The sequence below is a fragment of the Platichthys flesus genome, chromosome 21 (genome assembly GCF_949316205.1).
Source record: "Platichthys flesus chromosome 21, fPlaFle2.1, whole genome shotgun sequence".
NCBI lineage: Eukaryota > Metazoa > Chordata > Actinopteri > Pleuronectiformes > Pleuronectidae > Platichthys > Platichthys flesus.
Window position 1 is genome coordinate 8,315,604 of NC_084965.1, and position 23,678 is coordinate 8,339,281.

Here is a 23,678-nt window from a genome sequence, read left to right on the forward strand (position 1 = left end):
GCAGATCAGCTGCACAGAGAGAGAGAGAGAGAGAGCGAGAGAGAGAGAGAGAGAGAGAACTGAGCACCAGGACTGAGTAGGAATCATAAGGAGAGCTCTACCAGCAGAACCAGCAGAACCAATAACCAACAGACTATTCAGCAGCGAGTGTTCCAGCAGTGGTTTTCAGTCACCTGTCTCTCAAGTGTGTGATGCAGCAGTTAGACTCTGTGTTCATCAGTCCAGCTGTGTAACGCCTCGCAGTTTATCATACAAAACACAAAGTGGGTGTGATATCTCATGGCTGTAGCTGAGCGCCTCCACCAGAGCAGTGAAGCTGCTGCTGCTGCTGCTCACTTTAAAACTCCGGCGTTACACCACAGTTCATCAGAAGCGCTCACAGCATCACAGTCTGTAGTTCAGCGAGGGCTGATGCCCTGATGTATTTATAAGACATCCTCTCCTTCCATATTTACCACAGTTATAGTGTCTGTGAGGGTACGATTGACTTTGTTGACTTAACTGAGACAGATAGCTGAGGGGAAATATGGTCTAGATGTTTATATACTATACTATACTTTCATTTGCAGTTCTTTTCAAAACCGTAATCACGATCTGACATCACAGTCAGCTCCCTCAGGGATTGGTTAGCTGTGAGCCAGGGTTTGAACGTCTCTCCCAGTTTCCATCACAACTAACACAGATCATCGCACTGAAGCCATGACACATTTCATTCAAAGGTTGTTTTTTTATTTGAAATGGAAATAAACCACATCAGTCTCTGGTTCATTCAGAAGACAGGGAACTGAAGCAGAGTTTATTTTAGGAAAAACGTCGTCTACAACGTCTAATTTATGTACTTTGGGTTCAGATAAGGCTGTAGTCAGGTTCAGTTTGAGTCAGGTTTCTGTCAGGTTGATGCCAGTTCCAGGTTCTTTACAGGTCAGATTGAAGTAGGGTACATGATGGGTTCACACTGCTTTCAGGTCAGGTTCAGGTCAGGTTCAGAGAGTTTTCAGTTTGAATGTATGTCAGGTTCAGGTCGGGTCCAGGTTCTTCTCTGGTAAGGTTCAAGTCTACATGTTGGATTTGGGTTGTTTTCAGGTCAGGTTCCAGACAAGATAAAATTGTTTTCAGGTGATGTTCATCCCAGGATCAAAGCAGGTCAGATTCAGGTAAGATATATGTCGGATGCAGTTCAATTTCATTTCAAGTTCAGGTTGTTATTAGTTCAGGTTCATGTTGAGTTCAGATTATCTTTGGGTCGGGTTAAAGTCTGGTACACATTGGGTTAAAGTTGTTTTCATGTTAAGTTTGTTTTTTGGGAGGGAAAGGATTCAGGTCAGATTCATTTAAGCGTTCATGTTGAGTACACGTTGGGTTCTGGTTGTTTTCATGTTGGGTTCAGATCGGGCTCATTTCGGGTTCAGGTTATTTTCAAGTCAGATTCAGGCAGGTCTGTTTCCAATAAAGTCCAAACCTCTAATCATGGCCTTGATGCAAAATATAATTATAGTATCTATTCTAAATTGTCAGAAGTTCCATTCTTCGCCGACCTTCATTTGCCAGCCTGTTTAGCAGCGTCCTATGTGCAGCGAAAATAATAAAAAGAATAGCCAGTGCTTACCGTCATGGTTGGGGTTTCCCAGTGTCCATGGCTCATCAGAGTCAAAGTGCGTGTCGCCTCCTATTCCCGGTCCAGGGAAGTAGGCATGAGCAAGGAAGCCACCTTCGCCATCAAAGGGCGAGCTGTCCCCATGGAAACCTGAAGCGAACATGATGGTGATGTCTACTTCTTTCTTGGTCCTCTCCAGTTCGCTGTAGGCCACAGCCTCGAAGCGCAGCGGCGTCACGTTTTGCCAAACGTCAAAGGCTCGTCGAATGGCATCGTGGGTCTCCTCCGCCCCCACCTTGGGCGTCACGTTCTTTATACTGCAGGGAGAAGAGGATGGAGAAGTTATTCTGGTCCGACACTACCTCATCCAGTGTGATCTGAATTCAGTTTTCTCCTTTGAACATGATAACGTGACCTGTACACTGAAGATATGTTAGTTATAACTCCCATAACTGTACACACTGGCTGAAAAGGGCAATACTGCTTCATGTGAATCTACAACCTTACACTGCGCCAAAAAGAAATAAAGTTTGTCCCTATCGCTGTTTTCTCTCCACACTGCCATTTCACGCTCAGGCTGTTTGCTAGCTGAGAGCTAAATGGAGCGATTTGTGAGAGAAAAACAGCTGAGTCCTTCCCCGCCGGTCGACTTGCTGCAGGTGTGGGGAGGAATTTGCCTCTGGAACGTATTTTCTAATTAAGGATTATCAACAGCCCAGCGCCTGCTGAGAGCCCCAGTCTGGCTTTGGGCAATCAGGAAAGCCTCTCTCCATTTTATTCACTCCAAAAATATCCCAGTGTCACGCTCTCGCGTTCTCTACGGGATAGAGGTAGAGGTCTAGTTTACATCCTGCAGCTCAGACACTCGCAAATTCACAATTTGCTGCGTGTAGTTGTGCTGGTAGCTCTGAGTGTGACCTCGGAGGAGAGTTGGTTGGCTGATGTGTAGTTCATAAGTGCATTGTGTGAATTCTAACTTCTGATATTTATTTATTTTTCCTTAATTCTCAGGAGTTTTAACTTAAGAAAAATAAATATAGTGCTACTAAAATCGGCCCCAACATCTATTTTTTGATGTCCTAGTTACCAAAACCCAAACCTGTCTGACTTGACAATAGTTATTGACCATTTTAGTAAATATAATTTAACTTAAAGTATGCTGCATTAGAGATCATAATCCCTGCCGACTACATGTTAATGGATGGGACATTGGCAAACCATAAAGTCAAACAACTTTTTCTCGAAAGATGGTTTTGCTAATTTAAGCTAGTTCTTAACCCATTATTGTATCAGGTCTTCATTTTACCACTGTTTGGTTTTAATTAATTATTTGATGCCCTAAAACCAGTAAAAACATTTGACTGACACATGAGATTGACTCATAATTAGTCAAGCGCATGTGTTACTGGGACTTGCTAAATTGGCTCCATCCCTTGAACTACAGCACAAAATGGTCTGCCTGTTAAATGGATGGTATGTATATGGCTTTTTTTTCTACTCTTGGAATGGGGAAGACCGGGATTGAACCACGAACGTTCTGGTTAGAGGACGACCCGCTCTACTCCCACTACAATAAATTCTGGCTCTGAAGCCAAGATGGAAGCATTAGTGTTACAGGATGGTTTAACTTAATTTCATATTCATGTACAGTCTGTGGTCTACCCAACATCAACATCCAGTTTTTGCCAGCTTGTTGTTAACTTCAAATCAAATATTTAGCTGTTAGTGATTTAAACTGTGTGTCCTCAACTGGTGATGACAACAATAGATGTGAGCAAAAAAGTCGTGACGGACACTGTTAAACCCTTAAATCAAAGGAATCAGCTTAAGTGCTGTGTGAATATGGTGGATGGCTGTTGGGTAAACTGGTTCTGCCTGAGGCAAAACTAAAACAGTCCTGTCTTCAAATGGACACCAGCTGAACCAGAGAGAGAGAGAGAGTGTGAGAGAGAGAGAGAGAGAGAGAGAGAGAGAGAGAGAGAGAGTGAGAGTGAGAGAGTCCAAATGTTTGAGATTGATGAGACAAAAATAGAGAAGGGTCTCTGTGAATATATGTCCTGTTATCACCTTACTCGACAAAAACACATGCAGGGAGAAGCAGCTTAAAGACTGATGGACCACAGGAAATATGGTACTTCATGTTTATGAGGTGGCAGTGATTCCAGATGCAGCTCAATGTAGAACCTGCATGCAGCGAGAACAGCAGACATGCCGGAGCTAATTAGTGCCTCCCAACAGCAGGCACTGTATGTGGCTGCATAGAAACGAGCACACGCCTGGGAGACCATGCATTTGTTATTCTTCACCGAATACCAGCATTGTTTTTTTCAAGGAATATTGTTTGAAAGAAGTTTGAAAAGCAGACAGAGGCAAAGGCTCCGACCTGGATTCAGTTTGAGAGGTTTGCCTCAGCCAACGCAGTCACCGGGAGGGAAATGACTGAATCACAGTAAACACAAGCAAAAGTGTTGCTGCTCAAAGTAGAGGCGCAGCTAGTGGAAATATGCTTCTTACCCTCAGCAGGCTAAATTTAAAGACTTTTAACAAAGTCAATTAAAACCAATAATAAAACCAGCTAATAACGGTATCAAGTTTAATTATCCTGGGTCTATTTAAGCCTGTTTAAGCCCCTCTACAGACATTGAAAGGGAGAAATGTCCTGGCAGCTATACTATTACCCCCCACCCCCACCCCCCTGAAATATCAAATGCTCTAAGGTGACTTTTCACTAATGGGGCTTTTCTCTGCACACTCAACTAGTGAGTCTAAAACCATTTTTTTTAACTCTGAAAGAATTCCAGAGATGCAAACAAATCTTTTTTGTTTGGTTCAGAAAAAAAATCGGTAAAGCATTTAGATGGAGAAGAAACGCTCTTCCACTGATGGAAAAAGAAAAACCTGAAGAGTATAATACAGTGTAATGATGTAGTGTAGTGGGAAATGAAACTTCATTTTCCTAGAAAGACAAAAGTTTTTCATTTGGATTCGTCAAGGCTGCCATATGTGACAGATGGGCATTTCAACAACTCACACTTTTTTCATTTCCCTTTGTAACACAGTGTGTTGGCCATTCTTGGAAACATCCCAGCAATCAACAGATAAATCAAGAGAAACATTTTTGAGGAATGTTTCCAGGAAATCAGAAGGAAAACACAGGAACTGTAAAATAAACGTGCCGCCTTCTCTACCTCCACTGCTCTGCTCCGAGATAAAAAGGAGCAGCTGTAGGCACATCTGACTGCTGACTGTAGGCCAGGCACACATCCATGTCTAGCACACACACACATACACATCCTATTACATAACCCTAATCTGTCAGAGAGCGCCCTGTGCCCTCCACTGGGGTTTCCTCCTCTCAGCTCATCTCTTTCTCTGCAGCTGCTTCTCTTCCACAACTCTTCATTTGCACCAATCTCCTCTTCCCCCCTCATCGCGTTGCTCCGCTTGTTTTCCTCTTTTCTTCAGTCCTGTGTCGTCACTGATGAACCAGGAGCTCATGAAAACTGCTCCCAAGCCGAAACCAAGTGGAATATTTTACAGAGAAAAATGCAGTGGTATACAGTCCTACTTCAGCTGTAGGTCACTGATCCACTAGATTATATGTAATGCTGCTTACACATTTATCCTCAAGGCAGAGCAGAAATAAAAAAAAAAACAGTTCCACTTCTTAAGGATTATCCCATGAAACATGGAGCTGGGGGCAGGCGACAGCATAATAGGTATAACATATTACACACGTTGGGCCACTGACCTCACAAAATATTATATAACTGCAGCATGTTGTCCTATGCATTATTAATCATGGAGCTGCATGCCACAAATTATGCCTGTGAGTCATGAAATTGCCGATGATGTCTCTGGTGCACGTATCCTCTTTTCCCATTTGTGGGACATGTTTTGTTGGGAATAATGCTGCAGTCGCAGGGTTTTAAGAACATGGTCTGTGCTGCTTGTTATAAGTTATAAGGTCTAGTTGAACATTTGCTTGTGTAGCTTTCTGTTCATCATGTAAGACTGAAGCTGGATGACTGTGTGTTCAGAAGCTGTTTTTCTGGGAAAAACATGCAAATCCACAGAAATGGCATATATATCAAATAATGATATATCAGCTAGACTGAATTTAAGGGGACTGCTGGGCCTTGGCAGAGGTATGCGCTCTATTGAGTACCATTGTAGCTGTGACAGGAAAAAACGTAATAAACCCACCTGTATGTGATATGTTTGTGCTGCCACTTCTGTCCTGTGAGGGCGTACCGCCGTTTCCTGACACTGAATCTGGACGCACCCCCTATCTGGTCGGGAACGCCACATCTGGGCTTCTTCATCCACCTAGAGGAGAGCGGAGAGGAGGCCATGATCAGCACTGAGTGTATATCCATTGTGATTCAGGTATCATCAGCAGCAGTGACGAAACCAAATGGAAAGATCTAATCTGCTGCAATTTATGAACAGATGCAGACCGTGATCATTCATTTAAATCTCTCTGTACATTTGCACTTAAGCTCTTCCGAAGGCTAAACACAAAACATGCCCTTTCACATATTTCCCGCACTGCACACACGTACACGTTGATGAATTCATGTAGAGAAAAGACGCCTCACCTTATTGTGGTATCGCTACTTTAAAAAAGAGAAGCAGAGGGGGAACAGAAAAAGCAAACAGGTGCAGAGTTATTATCACATTCACTCAGTTTCAGCCCAGTGGTTGGACAGATGTTCGTCTGTGTTCACACCATCAGCCACCACATTGTCACGTTACAGTTCAGTGGCCAATTTGGACTCTGTGCCACTTATAGCTCGGATTTCAATGTTGCTGCAGATACATGTCAGTGAACAGGTAACAGGACATCTGGGTAAGAGACCCCAGGATTAAAATAGAGTGAAGCCTGGGCTCTGTTTGGTCTATTAAGACTCGTCTGTGCTCACATGTACAGTACTTGAATAATAAATGAAGCTTCTCATTTACAGGTTTTCCGTTAATTAGACGATTGAACAAGAGACTAAAACAGTAATTTCATAACCTTGACGTCGTCTGACAGAATCACCAGACACATGAGTTAAGCACGACCGCTGTCCTTTGATTTCATCTTCAGAAAGCAAAACAGGTGCTGAATGACTCATCTAACCTTACCTCATCCAACCAATTTGTACCTCTAAATAACACAAAGTCAATAATTGTTTATACTGCATAAGCTATTTCTCTGAACCACTATTACTCAGTTCACTGCACATTTCACCTCAGGATCCTTTAGAATAACCATTTGTTTGAAAGTCTATCCTGACATGCAAACTGAGGTAAGACACAAGCACAAAGAATGATGACTCGAGTTCTGTGGCATCTGTGTAAATTTACATTTAGTGTGTGTTTATGCACATTCACTCAATAACTGGTAAGTTACACAGTAAATCTTCAAAGGTATTTTTAAAGCAGCGTGACTCACTCTACAGTGTGGCTGTCCAGAGTCCCTGTGATGTTGAGGCCGTAGCGGCGCTGCATGGCAGCGATAGCGGACTGCATGACTCGGGCAGAGCGCAGCACTGACATTCTGGGGTCTGCTGCAGGGAGGTAGCCATACCTCTGGAGCCATGCCTAGAAAGAAATATGAAGACAGAGAGGGAACAGTGAGACACTGTAGCAAAGGATTTACAGGTCAGACAATAGAAGGGTGAAGTAAGTTACAGGTGAAAGGAAGTGTTCAAGTTGAAACCATTAGCTTATTCAGGGTTTTTCCTGGCTGAATATTAGGCGGGGGTGGTTCTGACTCAGCTGACGTCGATGGCTGCCGAAATATGAACGCGGTTCACCGCATCATGAACTTTTCCGAAATGAGTAAAATCTTTTTTCATGGCTGCGTGCATTCATAGGAAATGGTAGGAGTCACTTGTTCCAGAAGTAATTCCCAAATAGTCCCAAGTTCACTTTTCCATTCTTTAGAGGATTGAGCTATAATTAATTTACACATGCAACATCCTGTAGGTTTATGCTGTTTGAAATATTCCAACTTTGCTGCTGAGACATCATGCTCTAAATCCCACAACACCCATTAGCCCTAGCTGCTCTTGTCATGAAGCCAGTCAGAAGTGTAAATGGAAGCATCTGTGATTTAAAAAAATGCCATTGTTAGAGTTTTTCATAGGATGTGGATCCACAGCTGCCGAAATTTGTCAAACTGAACCAGATTTAACAGTTAACTAATTTAAGCTGCATCTTCTGTTCCTCAGTTGTCTCCAGTGACACAATTCTAATCTCTGTGATCGCACGTCTCTTGCCTAGTTTCTATCTACGGAGCAGATATTTGTTCCTGCAGCCATTGATCATTTATTCTGTTGATTGAAGCAGGAGAGATTCATGTTGATCCAGACTGTGAGTCACAAACATTGTCAATGGGAAAAATGAACGCGAAGCAGCAGCGTCTGGAGTAACTCCTCACACCTCACTTCTCTGTTACGGGCCGCTGCTGCTTCACGGTGATGACACTTTTACACAGGTTGTTTAAACAAACAAGATTTAATATGTTTATAAAGACTTATGTATTTCACCTGTACTTCACGGAGCCAGACATCTGTCGCATCTAAATCAATACAATAACAAGTGAAAGGTGGGAAATCAGTCACAAGTTTGATTCTGACAAACGTGGTGATTAAAAATGTGTTTTGCCACCAAAGTGTCCTATAGCAAGGCACTTCACCACACCTGGTCCAGTGGGACGGCTCAGTGCAATAGTATGAGTCTGCAGGTTTCCAGGTGTAAATTTACCATCATCTGCTGAATTTCCCTGACTCAATGAAAGGTAAGAACTACTCCCCGTTCTGTGCAACAGCATTTTAAATGTCATCAAGATATGACTTGATATGAGAGAGATGGAGATATATGCAGAAACAAGTGACTGATCTAAAGACACTTTATTCGCATGGACATTTGTGTCAGGGAAAGGGCACGAGCAGATAGTGAGAAATCTCTTTACCAGTTTATAGAGCAGAATGTCATCTGTTATCATGTCATTTGGCTTGTCAGGGAAAAGAGCTTTAGTGTAATGGAGCTTTCAGATTCCCTGTAAAATCCTGCCAGGGGGGAATCACAGCTCAGGTCTTGGGACCAGTCGGGTACAAGAGGGATGATCTGGGTTTTTACATACAAAACAAATTGGAAAAGACCCAGTCCATCCATATTTTCTCCCAGCCTTCACCACCAGAAATGGTCAACAGATTTGCCAACTGTTGAATCTAGCAACACAGTGCCAACCATTTAAAAGACAGGAGCTAAATTGTATTGGTTCAAGTGCAGAGAAAGAATGCAAAAATTGTGGTCGAAATTTTCAAGGAGCTGATGAACTCAAGGCTGCCAGGATGTGTTTGCCTCAAACCTTCCTTATTCTTCATTTAGCAACACTGAGCTGTGAAATCGGAGCGCTATTCTTGTCCAGAGTCTTGTCGAGCTGCTTCTGTCATGATGGAGGCCTGCTGCTCCGGATAGCACACACACAGAGAATGAAATTCACAAAACAGCGAGGGAGGCATGGCGAGAACGCAATAAAAGACAAACCATTACCCAGCACTGGAACAAATGTGAGTCTGCAGCTTCCATCCGAGCCTCGTGTCGGGCCACAAGAAACAATCAGCTCTGTAGAAACCTGCTATTTAAAAAAAGAGGTCTGGTACATCTGAACAAGAAGACCTTTGTGATATTTCATTCTGGATGCCCACATGGCAAACTCACTGTGGGGCCGGCTAACATTCAAATTGAGAAGTTAAGCCAATACGTTTCACTTCTGGTTGGGTCTATGTGGGAAGCCCAGGCCTATTCACACTGTTAATACACTGATAGCAGTGGTTGAAGAGGAAACGTAAATCACTTGTTGAACAAATAAGATAATTAGCATGAATAACACAAATTTAAATTAAATAAATTAAATTTCAAATGAAGGAAAACCTCAAAACTGTGATATCATATATTAGACTGTGGGTGTGTACTTTGAGAGATATGCTTTGGTTAACATAGCTTTGCATAAGACTGGGAGCTTACTGCAAGAGCTTGTCTTTCTCTGTGTGAAGATTAATTTAACTTTATGCTAAGCTAAGCCAACCTAATCAATTGCCTCCAATCTTCATGCTAAGCTAGCCTAACAAGTATCTTACAGTCTCCATGGTAAAGTGAGCCGATCCAGATCCTCCATTCTACAGGCTAAGTTCACGACAGCTCAACATGTCTACAGGCCATAATTATTTATTTACTAGGATTTAGAAAATTAATAATTAATGAAGACAGTATTCCCTTGGATATGGAAAATGAATACTTCATGAATGCAGTATTTACTTGGATTAGAGTTTATTAGAGTTCTTTTACTGAAATGATCACCATCTGCTTACTAACTCAGCAAAACAGACACAGACCAAATGCTACCTCAGAGTATTTATAAGTAGCAAAACCATATCCAAGGAAGGAAAAATCATCTTAACTACAAATGTTACCTATATTTATGCATTTTAGAATAAAAACTTGTCTCCAAGAGTCAGATAAAAAGACTCCATGAGGATGAGGATACATCCTTCAGTTTGTTATCTCCAATTGACCAAATGTTCCAGCACTTTCTTAGTGCATCCAGTCCCTGCTGCTGTTTGAGTAGAGAGGAAGACAGGAACCTCAGCAGTTTACCTGTGTTGTGACTGTCACACTGACACACTGTGGAGCAGTGACTTATCACGTCCAATTTCCATCACATTTCTTCACACCTCCCTTCATGCCCGGGAAATCTTCCTTCTGTCCTACACCTTTTCCCTCCTTCACTGTGTAGACATTTTATCTTTCATGAATTACCAACAGCCTCCATGTTTGTGTCTCTACCTTGTCCCCTTCCTCGCCTTGTGCTCAGTGAGTGTTAATAACTTCATGATGTGTGTCAGGTTTTTCAGTGTAAACCTCTTTAACCTAAACCTAGCCTTACTCTCACCAGATCCAACTCAAAACTTTTCTTCCTTATGTCCCCATAAGGTTTGTCTACACATAATATAATGTGTAAACAGATATGGTCCTAGACATGGACCACACACATCCACACTTTTCCTATGTGTAAGAGTATAGCCCACGATGTAAGCTTGACGTAACTGACCCTTGGTATTTTTCCGCCATCTCAGATCTCCCTGTTCCTCTTTCCTGTCCTGTAATCATCTCTGCTCACATCTCACATGTCCCTCCCTCATGTCTCCTCTCTGACACTGGGGCTTTCATGTTGTTTCCACATTTGGCTCTGCCCTGGTGAATTTCCTGCTAAAGCAAAAAACACGTACACACATGAGACGTGGCAGTGCATATTGAGTCAAACTCAAATACTGTCACTGCTGCCTGTGCAGCAACTGTATGTCTGAGTGCAGACAAACTGTTTTGAGCAGGACCAGAGCAAATTTGCAAGTGAGCAGGGACTCTTTGAGAGAGAGAGATAGGGCAGGGCTTTGATGGAATGCTTTAAAAATATGAGGGTGAAATGAAGCAATAGCTCTCTCAAAATAAAAGACTGCGCTCCTGAATAAAGATAGAAAATAAACTCCATATGGGACCTCCATTATCCCCAGAGGTGGATGAAGCATATAAAGGATATTGATTTGAGCTAGTTTGTAAAAGAAATCACCCGCATGGACATGTCACAATGTTTCCTGTGGTGCTGTCAATTAACTTGCTGCAACTGATTGTGTCGCTAATCCGTCATTGTCACCGCAGGGGTCATGTGACGACAAAGGAAATCGAAAGCCTAATGACATGTTGTATATTAATTATTATGGTTATAGTACAACAATTCTCATTGTTATAAAAATTTACATATAATATATAATGAACAATGCCATATTGGGCTGAATAAGTGCAATGCACTGCTTTGTGTTCCTCTTAGAGATTAATGCGCTGCTTTATGCCTTCCTACTTGATGATCTTTTATGACCTTATCAGAAGTGTACAAAAACTTTTTCAATAATTATGAAACTAACAATGGCAGCGGAGAACACTGTGTGGGCCTATTTGTCCGCTTTGTTCTGTTTTACTAAGAACATGTCATTTGATATTTGAAATGTGGCGTAGACACTCATTCCTTCTATATATAACTTTTTTATGTTGTTGCTTAATGGTTAATGGTGTTTAAACAAGTGTCAGTAAGGAGAGACTTCAAAATGAACATCCCTATAGTGCTGCATTACAAGTGCCTCATAGTATGTTCACATCTGTAATTCTATTTCCTAGATCAGAGCAGTAAATTATACACTGGTGTATTTGAGCGCTTTGCCAACACAGTCTTAAATGAAACCAAAAGAAATCCAAAGAAACACTGGAAAACAGATGAGAGCAAGTGTAGTCTGTTAAATGTGTAGCTACGAGAAGCAGCTGGTTGTATCTTAGCTTAGCATAGCTTGGAAACAGGGAGCCTGGCTCTGTCCAAAAGTGTCTCGACAGGTGAAAAACATCTGGTGTTAGCACGTCTCTCAAAGACCGAAACGCAGCTACAGTCCTGACAGATGATAGGTTGAGTATATTGATGTGTTGCCATCATGATAAAAATGCTTCTGACTGAACAAAGCAGAAATTATTTCAAAATGTTGGCGTGTTTGTTTGTTTGTACCATTCAGCCCAACCAGGACTCAACTGATTAAAAACCGGTTCCTCATGTATAATCTGATAATGATGTGTTTAGAAAGAAACCCAGCACTTCCTGAAGGAGACGAGCTAGAATGAGGTTAAAGTTGTCCAGAAATCAGGGAAAGATAAGGAGGCTAAAATGAGTCTATTTCTGGCTTCTCCACACTTGATTTCTCTTCACTCTGAAGTACAGCTCTCCCATGCATGTGATGTTGGAAGAGCCTGAACTCACTGCTCTACACTGCCTCACAGGCTACATTTCTTCCTAACCTTTCACACAGTGCACAACTTGCGGTTTTAATTTTTGGTCCTCAAAGTTGCTCTATAGAAAGGACACTTGAGAGCATTTACACGACCACATTAAGTCCATTAAGTCTCTTATCCAACTACATACATACTTTGAGCTACACACACAACAAGCGTTGTTCAGAGAATATTAACAATCATGCTTAGAAAAGCCAAGTCAATAAAAGCTGAAGGCATCTCCCTGGAAACTAATGTAAACCCGTAATTGTTTCAAAAAACAGTTGGAAGCCTGAAATCACCAAACTGAGTGAAGAATTTTGCCAGAAGATAATAAACGATGCTAATTTGGTCAGACAGTTAGAATGCAGAAGGGCAGATTTAGTTTAAGCTTGGTCATAACAATTTGCTTTTAGCCTAACAAGCTCATTATGGGTGAAACGTTCTGTGGTGGATGGGGACTGTGGGCAAAGCTGGAAACATTGATTTTCTTCAGATGCGTATTTGTTGAACAGGTGCTCACATAAATTACTCTCCTTGGCTCTTAACCCCAAATTTTTTTTATTGCACTCAGAGTAATGAACACAGATGTAACTTAGCTCACTTGATCCTGTTGTCATTTTCCCTTTCTGGGGCGTCACTACTCTGTGAGTGTAGAGACGCACACTTTGCTCACTTCTTCTAGGAATGACAAAAGTAGCAAGTGCTTTGCTAATATTTTAGAACCAGTTCCACTTTGGAACCAGGTTTCAGGGTTCATCCTGTAACATGCGTCTTGCACAGTGAAAGTGACAGCAGTGTACTGGAGTGACTCACAGGCCTTGTCTTGTTGCAGATGCCTCACAGGAGCACGGAACTGAGGTGAACTGGCAGCGCATGTGTCCCCGTCCACCTCAACCAGCTTTGCTCACCACCTTGACGAGCAGGAGGCGGGCTGATTGCCCAATTGGAGCCATCAAAAGGACAAAGCTGCGAGGTGGTGGAGGCGCTCTATTATGGATGAGGCGCACCTCAGGGAACCCGGTCGGCATGACAACGTGCTGATAGCGGGTGGGGGCTGATCAGCTGACAGGAGCTCGGTCTCCTCAGGTTACAGATCACAAGTGCATTCACTTTTGATGGACAGTGGAGGACACAGAGATGAAGTTTGACTTTAGAGTGACTTTATCAATTGAATGTGAAAGGAAAGAAAAATCACTGAGATTACCCCGTTTATCACAGCCACAATATGTACGAGTATTGTTAACTGTCCTTGAATTAATTGAGTTGTCAAGTTCGCTTCCATTAGAAATAACATTTTCATCAAAATGACTATATCCTACAGGTCTCATTTAAAATGTTGCCAAAAAGGAACCTTGTGCACATGTAACCAATTGTGAATAAAACTAAATTCTGCTCTTCAAGTGGACTGAGAATCAAGGAAACAGTCATGCTGAATATGTTTGGTTAGTTCAATCCATAGAACATGTGGAGCTCTGCGTTTCCTTTTCAAAACATCTGCAACACTGATTGAACTTAGCAAATCAAAGCCAAGGTATCAGTATTGGTAAGAATGGTTGACTGCATCTTAAGTCTGGAATTACACTGAATTTAATACAGGGTTATTCAAAGTTCCAGGAAGGAGCGACATGTTGTCTGAGGGTTTGTTTGTTTGAAGCAGGTGATTCATGCAGTGGGCCAAAGAGCTCAACACACTGTATTTTAAGAAAACACCCTGACATTTTATGACATTTACACTGAGCCTACCTTAATGTGGACCAAGGCTACACTCACAAACCAAAGAAATTACCACTTACTGGATGGCTGTGCTGATTCAAACTATATCCATGTCACTAGGGGTGTCTTTACTGAGTGTCGCATTTGAAAAATTGTTTAAAGTGAACTAGCAGCATGGTCAATTAGGAGCTGGACTTGACATGAGTAGTTTTTCTCAAGGCAAATTTATATTTTAACTTTGTTGGCCATTGGTTGACACATTACTGGAGCTGGTGCAACAATTTAACCAGCAGACAGCGTCCAAAGGGAACATGCAGAAAGTCTTACACTAACATCCGCACAACCCCACTCATCTTTATCTCACAAGAACCAAAAGCATTAACTCTTTCCTATGACCGACACATTAGGGCATCAAAACAATACGGTAGAAGCAGACAATTATGGAAAGAAGTGAATCAGGGCGTCTAAACTGAGGATATAGAGCCATTCAAAGCTGTGGAAAACGTTTTGATTTGGCTCCCACCAGAAATTACAGCCCCATCTTATTAGTATTGACTTTAGGAGGCAGATGAAGAAGAAATTATATTGGTATCAAGACTATCAAGACAAAAATGTCTTGCATTGTGATGTATTTCTGAGTTCAACCAGTCAGATGTTACACTACAGAAGATAAAAAGGAGCATTTGCTACTAGTTCAACACCATCTGAATAAAGAATTTAAAAGCAGCTAGCTGCGTCTTTTAAGTATTCAGGAGAGCAGAGAGATATTACTTTAAGCCATCCATGCAGTAAAAGAGAGAGGTGTGGGGGTACAGGTGACTCGTGGGAATGTGATCCCGGCCTCTCGGGAAAGCCTGCAGCATCAGACCGCCGTGAATTATTCATCGGTTACACGCTGAACCACTGGCAATCGTGCCAGGGTCGTCAAGGCAACCATAGCCCTTCTGCCCACACCAGTAACCACAAACCCACACAAACTTTAAACTGCTGGACCTGATATTCATGCTGTAAAATTTTGAATTTGAATAAGACTCAACATCACTTCTAATGATACCAAAGCTGTCAGCTGACTCAGATGCAATGTTATTGTTGCAGTGACTGAACAATGCTGTGCTTCTTATTAAGCCTACACATACACAATGACACACACACTGAAGAAATGCGAAATGTTCAGCATCTGAGTGGCTCCATTAGGACAAAAGGTCACAAAAATGTCACCTAAAAATGTCACAGCCTGACCACACATACTGATCCGAACCGAACCTCTGACACTAAACCCTCTGCAGGGACGGTGCACAGTATTTCCATGACTTCAGATGTTAAAAAATAAATAATACACCAGCCGACGTTCTCAGAACCGACTCCCTCTGCAGGTTTCCACAATTACATATTCACACTGCTGCAAACACAAGGTTCAAAGTTTGCAATTATAGACTGCAACAGTTTCCATGAATTACAAAAACTGTGCTGCATAAATATGCGCACACACACACGTATATTTCTGATATAATTGACAGCATGTAATTCTGCAGTTGTCAGTCACATTAAAGATTTAACAGCTCACTAAGCTGTGACCAATGACACAGATCTGTGTGCGTCTGCTTGTGTGTGATCATGAATCATTTAGGTCAGTGCAGGTGTTGTTGTATTTCTCTAGGATTGGATGAACAGACTGACACAGACACCCCGGTGGCTCACAAATCTGCTCTCCTACCAAAGCCAAATGACGTCAAGGGCGCTGTGTGTGTGTGTGTGTGTGTCTGTACTTGCAATCCATGATTGCTGAGTAAGAAACGACAATGGAGCACAGAAGTATATACACAGTGTATAAACGCACCTGCATGCAGTCCAACACAGGAAGAGAACTCATGCAGTTCATGAAGGAGGAAAACAAAACTTGGCTGCAACAAATACATTGCTCCATGGATCAAAATAAGAGTTTGATTATTTCCAGAATAAAAGGCTTGAACTGTGCACGTTATTGCATAAATAACTCAAAATCACACTATGTGGGCCTTTTAATGGGCATATCAGAATTGTTGTTTCTGATGTTTGTAGACATGAAAACCGCGATACTGATGCTGATGTATATTGTTGTTTATCACTGTTGTATTGCTAAATAAATTGTATTTATGTGGATGAATTTGTGAAAAATAAATGCAGTCATGCTGTCAACACTGTGATGTCCATGCAAATTTTCCACTTAGACAATAAAGTCTATTTTGTCTTATATCTGCTGTAACTCAGTTTTACACCCTAATATCAACATTAGCATCAGCCCCCAAAGATCCATATATGCTGAACAGTGCACACAAAAAGGGACTAATATTCTCATGTAAATAAAAGAGACTGAGGACCATAGATTCAACACTCAACACTCAACATTCCCTCTCAACATGAGAGGGAAGAGGGAGACACAAACACAGATCAACACATATAAACAAACACACACATGCACGAAGACTGAGACGTGAGAACAAACATCCCTGGGAGTGGGAGAAGCTGTCTGCACACACACTTTCTGCTGGACTAAGTCCTAAAGAGATAACGAAAATGAGTACACACACAATATTCACTCCAGGTGTTATTACCCAGATGCCACTCATAGGCTGAACGTGGCGGCTGGTAACCTGAGCTGTGACAGGAAGGAAGCACCGACATTCTCCACATAGTGACAGCAGCACTGAGTGGTCTGCACTGACTCAGTATTTACAATGGTGTGGCCAACATCAATACATTTATATTAATGAGGACGTGGGTGTTATGTCTATCTGCACTAATACATAAACACACACACACAGTTTAGCGTTTTCAATCATTTCTCATTACCAGGTTTCACTGTTATTATGACTTTGTCTAAATACTTAGGACTACAAGTCAAATACAGAGGTGTGTGTTTCTACATCTGGACCAAAGTCTATGTGTCGTACTGAAACCTTTGGTCAGATGAAAGAAAAATGATCCACCACAAATTGATTATTGATCAATCAATGGTGACCATGTCAAAAAGCTACAAAAAGCTCTGCAGAATCAATCAAGTTCATTTGGGTTGTTTACTGATCCAAACAACCAATCATTTAACTGAAAGAATAATGAGCACATTGATAGCAAAAATAATTAGCCAGAAAGATAAATGGACTATGAGCCAGAAAAAACAGACAAAAAGACAAACAGAGAGATGGAGAGAGACCAGGAGCGAAAACACAGGAGACAAGAGCAGATCAAGAAAGACACAGACAAAGACAAAAACAAGAGGCAGAGACAGAGACAGAGAGAGATTGAGAAAGACAGACAAAGAGAGAGAAAAACGAAAAGAGAGAGACAGATAAACAGACAGACGTCTATTCAAAAACAGAAAGACAGATGTATGTCCACAGACAGAGGCACGGCAGAAGCTTTGTCCCCCCCTCTGTTTTGCAGCAGATTATCTGAGCCTTGTCTCTGCTGAGCCCGGGACAATGACTCAAACACTGAGTGTGACACCTGAAGTCTCTGTCCAGTACTGAGTGATGCAGTGACACGCTCACAAGGCCTCAGTGCCGTCAGTGCTGCTGCTGCTGCTGATAGTGCTGCTGTGTTTTCTGGAGAAAGTGACTGTGTGTAGACGGATGTCAACATTTGAAATCCAGCGGTGGAAAGAGTAGGGGGCTCAGGCAACAAAAACAGCAGGGCCGCAGCGGCATTCAGGATGAGAATGTCCCCATTTCGCTCCAATTACACCTAATGTAGATGCACTGTGAGTCACATGGTGCTTGCACTCAAAGCTTAAACTGCCGGCGAAGAATCAGCCCACTGCACAGGACCAAGAGTTCCAGCAGCTCACTGAGCTTGAAACTTGTTAACTGCTACACACACACATCATAAAGTGAAAACCTCAAAGCACCAGAGAGCGGAGAACCACCACCGTCCCCGAAACAAGAGGAGAGCCGAGCAGAGATCAGGATGTGCTTTATTATGTGTAATTTCATCCTCAAACACAGACAGGAAAAACAGATTAAACATCCATTATCTCTTAATTACTCTGAGTTACATAACCAACTAATGATAATGAGTCGAGGCCACCCACAGTGTGTGCCCTTGCATTAAGGAGCATTAAATGTTACATTATAAGTCTTTAAAACCAAAATTAGTGAGAATACGCTGTTAAAAAAAAGAAAAAAAGCAATTGACTCATTTCCCACTGTCAATATAGGAGTTTATATGGAACTAAATTCTTGCCAAATCTTAACATACAAACAAAAACACAGTGTGGTTAAAAAAAAAACAATTGTACATGTAATATTTTTTTTCACTTGAATGAAATTCAAAAAGCTATTTCTTTCTGAATCATCATATATTACAAAATATGTTGTGTTTATTTGTTTCTCATTTGTATTTTTGTCTTACAACAATTTCTTTTGTTAGTGGTGTTATGCATTTGCAATGATAGGGAATTTGTAAAACATGTTTTGACATTAATTTAGCTCCATAATGGTCTTTTCAGTATTTTTCATGAGTCAGGTTCGATGTCGCGGTCAACCGAGATAACAGCGTGTCGGAAAGCTTACTGTCTTGTTAGTGCATATTGCTCGATGCGGAGAAAGAAAAACAAACAGCTGACGATCTGAGCCAGAGCTGATAAAAACAAAGACAAAATTGACCTTGGATTGAATTTCGAATACAGATGTTAGTGGGTATTAGGGCTAATTTATGCTTAACGTTAGATAAAAACGGACAGAGCCCTCTGTCCATACTCTGCGGCTATTTCCTTACGGATATGGACAAAACAGATGCAGTACCACCAGAGATCATTGGGGGCAGTGTAGCCAACAGTTTCGCCAACAGCGAAATATGATTCTATTGAAGTTACCTCGCCCGTTTATGACACGTTTGTAGTTGTCAGAAACTCTCCACTCTGTGCTGCCTTCTACTGGATGTAGTGCTCAAGAAATATGTCAATGTAAAAGACACATGGTAGTAGGCAGACAGTGATGGCCGTATTATTTGAAACAGATGAATGTGTATTCGTACGTAAAGGCGGCATAAATTACCCTATAGTAGTTTTTTTTTACCAGTGGAAAAGGGGTTTATGTTTTTTTTGGACTAAATCAAAATGAAATTAAATCTCTTAAGTCAGATCTGCAAGTACAGGGCAAGCTCTGAAGTTCTGATACCTCCCACCTCATTAATACACATCTGTCTTCGTTATTACATCTGTAAGCTGTGGTTTATGAGACAAACACACACACACACACAGTCAGAGCCAGGCCAGTGTCTCCGGGGAAATCCTCCACGTTTTCAGAGCAGCAGCCGTTAACAACGTGGCTCTGGACAAGTACAGTAGAGTTGTGCTGCCGTTACAGGCTGTACTTGTCCATGTGGCAGCAACAGTGTTTACACAGCACTGACTCTATGAGACGTGGTTCAGGCTGTGACTGCGCCCTGCTTCAGCCGCCGCTGACATACACACACACACCTTCACAGTTTACTGTCACTCTTCCCCAGCAACGTCTCCCTCTGGAACAAGTGCTCAGCTGAAAGCTCCAGCCTCAACCGCTGTGGGTCAGACTAACGGTCTCTCCAGGAGCTCTCTCAGTCCCTCTCTCCTCCGGAAGAGGATGGTTTGATTCCTCATGTGAGGGTCACACACTTGAAACTTATAAAGCTCTGATAAGTGTGACCAAGTGTGAGAGGAATCTTGACTCTGAACAAGTGCCCCATCCACATCCCCTCAACCTCATAATACACATGTCTCACTTCAGGGGGTTTAAAGTTTCAAGTCAATTGTCCGCCCCAGACAGACTTACTACAATTCCAAGGTGTGTAAAGAACAAGCAGGGACAAAGGTCAGATTGCTTTGACCACGTCTACAATGAGACAGGGACGAGAGACACCAGGACGGGGGGAGGATAATAACCTGGGTACACAGAGCGAGGAGTGTGTAATCAAATCCGGAACTTACAATAAAGTAGTGCACTGGTGGTGATGATGATGATGTACCTTAGAGGGAACCGCCAAAGTGGACCAATCGGTTCCAGAGTGAAATGACATACAGTATAACTTTAGGCTACAAGGGAAAGATGTCCTCATGCACTCAGCAATTTTGACTTTCCTCCTCTTTCTGTCATGTGAGCTGACCGACCTGCAGCATCTGGACCAAATCTGCCGCCTCTCTGCCTTCCAGAGGAAACGGTGCACCACGCCAAAGCTCCCAAATCATGTGGATACGTGGATGCAGGACATGGATGTCTGTCAGCAGACGTGCCAGGATGTTCCTGTGTGGTGTCTGTGTTAGTCCATAACAGTGTGTGAGGCCTGGAAGGTGCAGGGATGCAATAATCAGAGAATAATGAGGATTTCAGCGTCTTGTCTGACTGTCCACAGTCTGTCCTCACACAATGAAGTAGCAGTCTGTCTTCATGTAAACCAGTCTAACCTTATATAAACCAGTCTGTCCCCCAGTAAAACATATCAGTTCTTCTCTTAAACCAGTCTGTCCTCACACAAATTACTTTGTCCTTCTATGGGCCCCATATGTCCTCAAATAAACCAGTCTGTTGCCATATAAACCTGTTTGTCCTCCTCTAAAACCAGTCTTTCCTCATATAAACCAATCTGTCCCAATTAAAACCAGTCTGTCCTCATATAAGACCAGTCTATCCTACTCTAAGACCAGTCTTTCCTCATATAAACCAATCTGTCCCCATTAAAACTAGTCTGTCCTCCTATAAGACCAGTGTGTCTTCATGCAAAACCAGTCTGTCCACATGTAAGATCAGTCTTTGGGACCATGTGCTACTCCGCTGGCACATCTGGATCTGCCAGGCTGCTGTGAAGTGGACACACATGAACTCTGAAGTTCCCTGACTCTGTTTAAACCCTGTGTACAGATAAAACAGGGATGTTTCATTTCTAACAGTGCTATGTTGAAAGGGAGCAGACACAGACAGGCCCGGGAGGGAGGAGGGGGACACGAGAGGACCGCTGTGAGGAAGAGGAGGAGGACGCCTCGCTGCTGGGGAACCAACGACACACGGCGGTGATGCGCCCCGCAGGCCGCTGCTCTCCCCGGGTCTTACCTCCACGCTGAACGGCTGCTCCTCTCCGTTCACGGAACATAAAATCCACAGCAGCAGCTGCAAGCACAGCGTCCTCACACAGCAGCCGTGCACACGCAGCGCCGGAGGTGCCATGGTGGAGCCGCCGCGGACGCTCGGCTCCTCGGTTCGTTTTGTATTTACAGTCGCTTCCTCTCAGACGAAACGAACAAAAAAATCCTAGACGTCGAGCAGCGGACGAGAGGAGCTGGGGGTCGGCTGCTTCCGCCGCGGTTGTCAGGAGGAGGTTGTCCCCGGGGAAAGATGAAGCTGTTAACGCCTGTCAGCAGCCTCCCGGTCCCGCAGTCCCCGGGTCGGTCCTCCGGTGCAGCGGCCGTTGTTCCAAGCGGACGAGTCCAGCCCGTTTTCTGCTCCGCGCGGCATAGCTGCCCGTTTTCTATCGTGTTTCCCACCGAGTGCGCATGCGTGAACCGAGCGCCCCATCCCACTGCTCCTCCAGAGGGTCCAGCAGAACCAGTCTGTTTTCATCTAAAACCAGTGTCGCCACATATTAAACCAGTCTGCTTTCATCTAGAAAACAGCGTGTCCTCCTTAAAACAGTCTGTTCTCATATAAAACCAGTCTGTTTTGATCTTAAACCAGTCTGAAACCAGTAAGTCCTCATATATACCCAGTCTGTTTTTGTCTAAAACCAGTCTGTCCTCATATAAAACCAGTCTGTTTTTTTTAATCTAAAACCAGTCTGTCCTCATATAAAATCTGTCTGACCTCATATAAAACCAGTCTGACCTCATCTAAAACCAGTCTGACCTTATCTAAAACCAGTTGGACCTTATATAAACCAGTCTGTCCTCATATTAAATCTGTCTGTCCTCTTATCAGACCAGTCTGTTCTCATATGAAACGAGTACGTCCCCTTATAAAACCAGTCTGACCTCATATAAAACCAGTCTGACCTCATATAAAATCAGTCTGTCCTCATGCAAAACCAGTCTTACCTTATCTAAAACCAGTCTGTCCAAATACAAAACCAGTCTGACCTTATATAAAACCAGTATGTCCTCAAATAAAATCAGTCTGTTTTTATTTAAAACCAGTCCATCCTCCTGTAGAACCAGTCTATCCTTTTGTAAACCATGCTGTCCTTATATAAACCAGTCTGTCCTCATGTAACCAGTCTGTCCTCATATGAAACCATCTCGTCTTGTTTACTCAGTCCTCGCCTGAATGTAAAAGAAAAATATTTTTTATTCTCTGTCAGCAAATTATTGTAACAGCTGTATTTCCATGTATTTACCAAAATAAAAGCATGAACTTCAGGTCACCAGGTCCAAATTTGAAACATATTCCCAACACAGCTTCAACATCAGGCTGCAGGTTGTTTTGCTGGTTATTCTTATTTATGAATTACAAAGACAGCATTAAGGAAAGTCCCTCATAACTTACAACAAGCAGGATAAAGCACTGCTTCAGGATCAGCTGTCATTGAGTGAAAAACCAGGTTTATGTGAGGATACAGCAGAGTCTTTGTTTTTACACTGCTTCTTTGTGTTAGTGGTTGTTTTCGTGTTTTTTTCTCTTCTGACATAATGTGTGTGTGGGTGTTATTTACTGAATTCATTTTTTACATCATTTAGCTCCACCAGAGGGCGATGACAGGCTCAACGCTCCCTTCAGTAAATGTGGCTGACTAATCCTGCTGTGGTTCGGCCTCCGGTCAGATGATGACCGTTGGGACCGTCACTACTTCCTGTAGACAAACTGATGTGGGACCTGATTTTTCAGGAACACCTCTCATCAAGTGTCTTTACAAACATGGAGCTGACTCTTATCGTGTCATGCAACAGGAAATCTGCAGAATATTACATCCTTCAGTATAGAAAGATTTAGAAAGATTTACTGACATGTCGCCACGGCACACAATGAAATGTGTGTCTGAGGAAAAAACTGATCTCTTCACATAATAGAAGAGAGCCTGATCAATGATTTTCCACTTAGACTTAAACACCAAGGGATATAGTTTGTGTGTGGTTGAGTGTGAGTTGGTGTCAGCCTGTGAATGCAACAGCAATTAGCCCATTGCTGAGGTTTCAATTTCCGCCAAGGAGGTTTATGATTTCCACTTATTGTGAACAGCCTTACCAAAACCTCAACCCTAACCTTAACCTGACCACACATCTCATTTTACCATTTACTATCCTCAATCAGGACTTGAAGAAATTATGTTTAGTCTCATTCAGGACCAGGCTTTGGTCCCCATGATGTGTACTTGTCCTGACAAGTATTTATGCTGGAAAAGGTCCTTAACAGGCAACAATAACCAGTGTACACACACAAACACGCACCTCATCAACCTGTCTGAAGAACGCTCACTGATAATTATTGAATAGTGTCATTTCCTGACTGTTAGGTTTAAGAGTTTTGTGTTTCCTGTGTTTATGAGAGTTCATGGGAAGTGTTTGTTGCTTGTT

General features: G+C 42.5%; 1 protein-coding gene across 3 annotated transcripts in view; it reads right to left on the bottom strand.

The window, feature by feature from the left end:
• Window positions 1-21,636, bottom strand: part of LOC133932969 (matrix metalloproteinase-16-like) — a 61,056-nt gene extending 39,420 nt beyond the window's left edge. Inside the window, exons 1-5 of one of the 3 annotated variants that reach the window (XM_062379890.1) lie at window positions 21,229-21,636; window positions 7,035-7,183; window positions 6,196-6,213; window positions 5,801-5,923; window positions 1,607-1,911 (exon numbers count right to left, since the gene is read on the bottom strand). In XM_062379890.1, the coding sequence (XP_062235874.1) occupies window positions 1,607-1,911; window positions 5,801-5,923; window positions 6,196-6,213; window positions 7,035-7,183; window positions 21,229-21,342 (709 nt within the window). In that variant the 5' untranslated portion in view covers window positions 21,343-21,636. Of the gene's footprint in view, window positions 1-1,606; window positions 1,912-5,800; window positions 5,924-6,195; window positions 6,214-7,034; window positions 7,184-8,558; window positions 8,592-21,228 lie in introns of those variants that run through there. The other 2 variants (XM_062379891.1, XM_062379892.1) reach the window with 2 other exon arrangements.
• Between the last annotated feature and the right edge of the window lie 2,042 nt (window positions 21,637-23,678).